Source organism: Gekko japonicus, unplaced genomic scaffold (assembly GCF_001447785.1).
Source record: "Gekko japonicus isolate JY-2015 unplaced genomic scaffold, Gekko_japonicus_V1.1 scaffold32195, whole genome shotgun sequence".
In the NCBI taxonomy this organism is placed as follows: domain Eukaryota; kingdom Metazoa; phylum Chordata; class Lepidosauria; order Squamata; family Gekkonidae; genus Gekko; species Gekko japonicus.
Window position 1 is genome coordinate 1 of NW_015219946.1, and position 1,145 is coordinate 1,145.

General features: G+C 58.5%; 1 protein-coding gene across 1 annotated transcript; it reads left to right on the forward strand.

Moving 5' to 3' along the window:
- Positions 1 to 8: 8 nt before the first annotated feature.
- LOC107125255 (C-X-C chemokine receptor type 3-like) lies at positions 9 to 1,031 on the forward strand (the record flags this gene model as incomplete). The annotated part of the gene is made up of 1 exon (XM_015428701.1): positions 9 to 1,031. A coding segment is annotated over one exon (1,023 nt), but the record flags the coding sequence as incomplete, so codon positions are not given.
- Positions 1,032 to 1,145: the final 114 nt, after the last annotated feature.

A 1,145-nucleotide genomic window follows, 5' to 3' on the forward strand; every position in this document is an offset into this window, starting at 1 on the left:
ACGATGACATTGACCCCAACACGGCCCCGTGTGTCCGAAGCGAGGTGGGCAACTTTACGCGCATCTTCAGCCCCATGGTCTTGTCCGTGGTCTTTGTGGTCGGCTTGATCGGGAACGGGCTGGTGGCAGTGGTCTTGGGAAAACGCCGGTGCCCTTGGCTCTTGGCTGACTGTTACCTCTTCCAGTTGGCTCTGGCCGACCTCCTTCTGGTGTTGTCTCTCCCCTTCTGGGCAGCCGAATTAACCTGGGGTTGGATATTCAGCGAGGGCCTTTGCAAACTCTTGGGGACCCTGACGTCCACGAACGGCTACAGCACCGTCTTCCTCCTGGCCTGTATCAGCGTGGAACGCTACCTGGCGATCGTCCACGCCATACAGCTCTATCACCGCTGGAAGCTTCTCCATACTTACCTGGCCTCCGCCGTACTCTGGGGAGTCTCCTTGGGCCTCTCGGCCGTGGAGTCGCACTTCCGCACCGTGTCCTTCTTCTCCCAGGCCGGAAGGTTCGTCTGCCATCTGGGCTTCGAGGCCCAGGAAGCGGAGTCCTGGCGCCTCGGATTGCGCCTCATCTCTTTCTTCCTCGGCTTCCTGTTGCCGGTCCTGGTGATGTTCTTCTGCTACAGCCGAATCGCAGTCCGGCTTTGGCGCGCTCGTCTGTTTGGCAAGGTGCCGGCCCTGCGCTTGCTGCTGGCGATATTGGTCCTTTTTGTTCTCTCCTGGGCCCCTTACCACGCTTTCCTCCTCATGGATAGCCTGCGGCGTCAAGGTCATTTCGGGCGATCGTGCGCTTGGGGAAAGGCGCTGGATTACGGACTGTTGTTCACGCACACCCTGGGCCTGACCCATTGCTGTCTCAACCCTCTGGTGTACGCCTTCGCGGGCGTCAAGTTCCGGAGGGAGCTCTCCAGGCTGTGGCATAGACGTGACAAGAGCGAGGGACACCGGCCGAGCCTCTCGAAGTGTGAGTGGAGCCAGCCCACGGAGCACGCCACAACCCGAAGTATAGACTACGATTATTCTGTCGTGATGTGAGACTTGCTGTGGGGAGCTGGTCTTGAGAAGAACGCCCAACATCTTTCCTGAAGAAGTGGAATCCCAAGGGGAAACATCCACATTCTCCAGTTTCAGTTTGGGGATTTTTTTTTT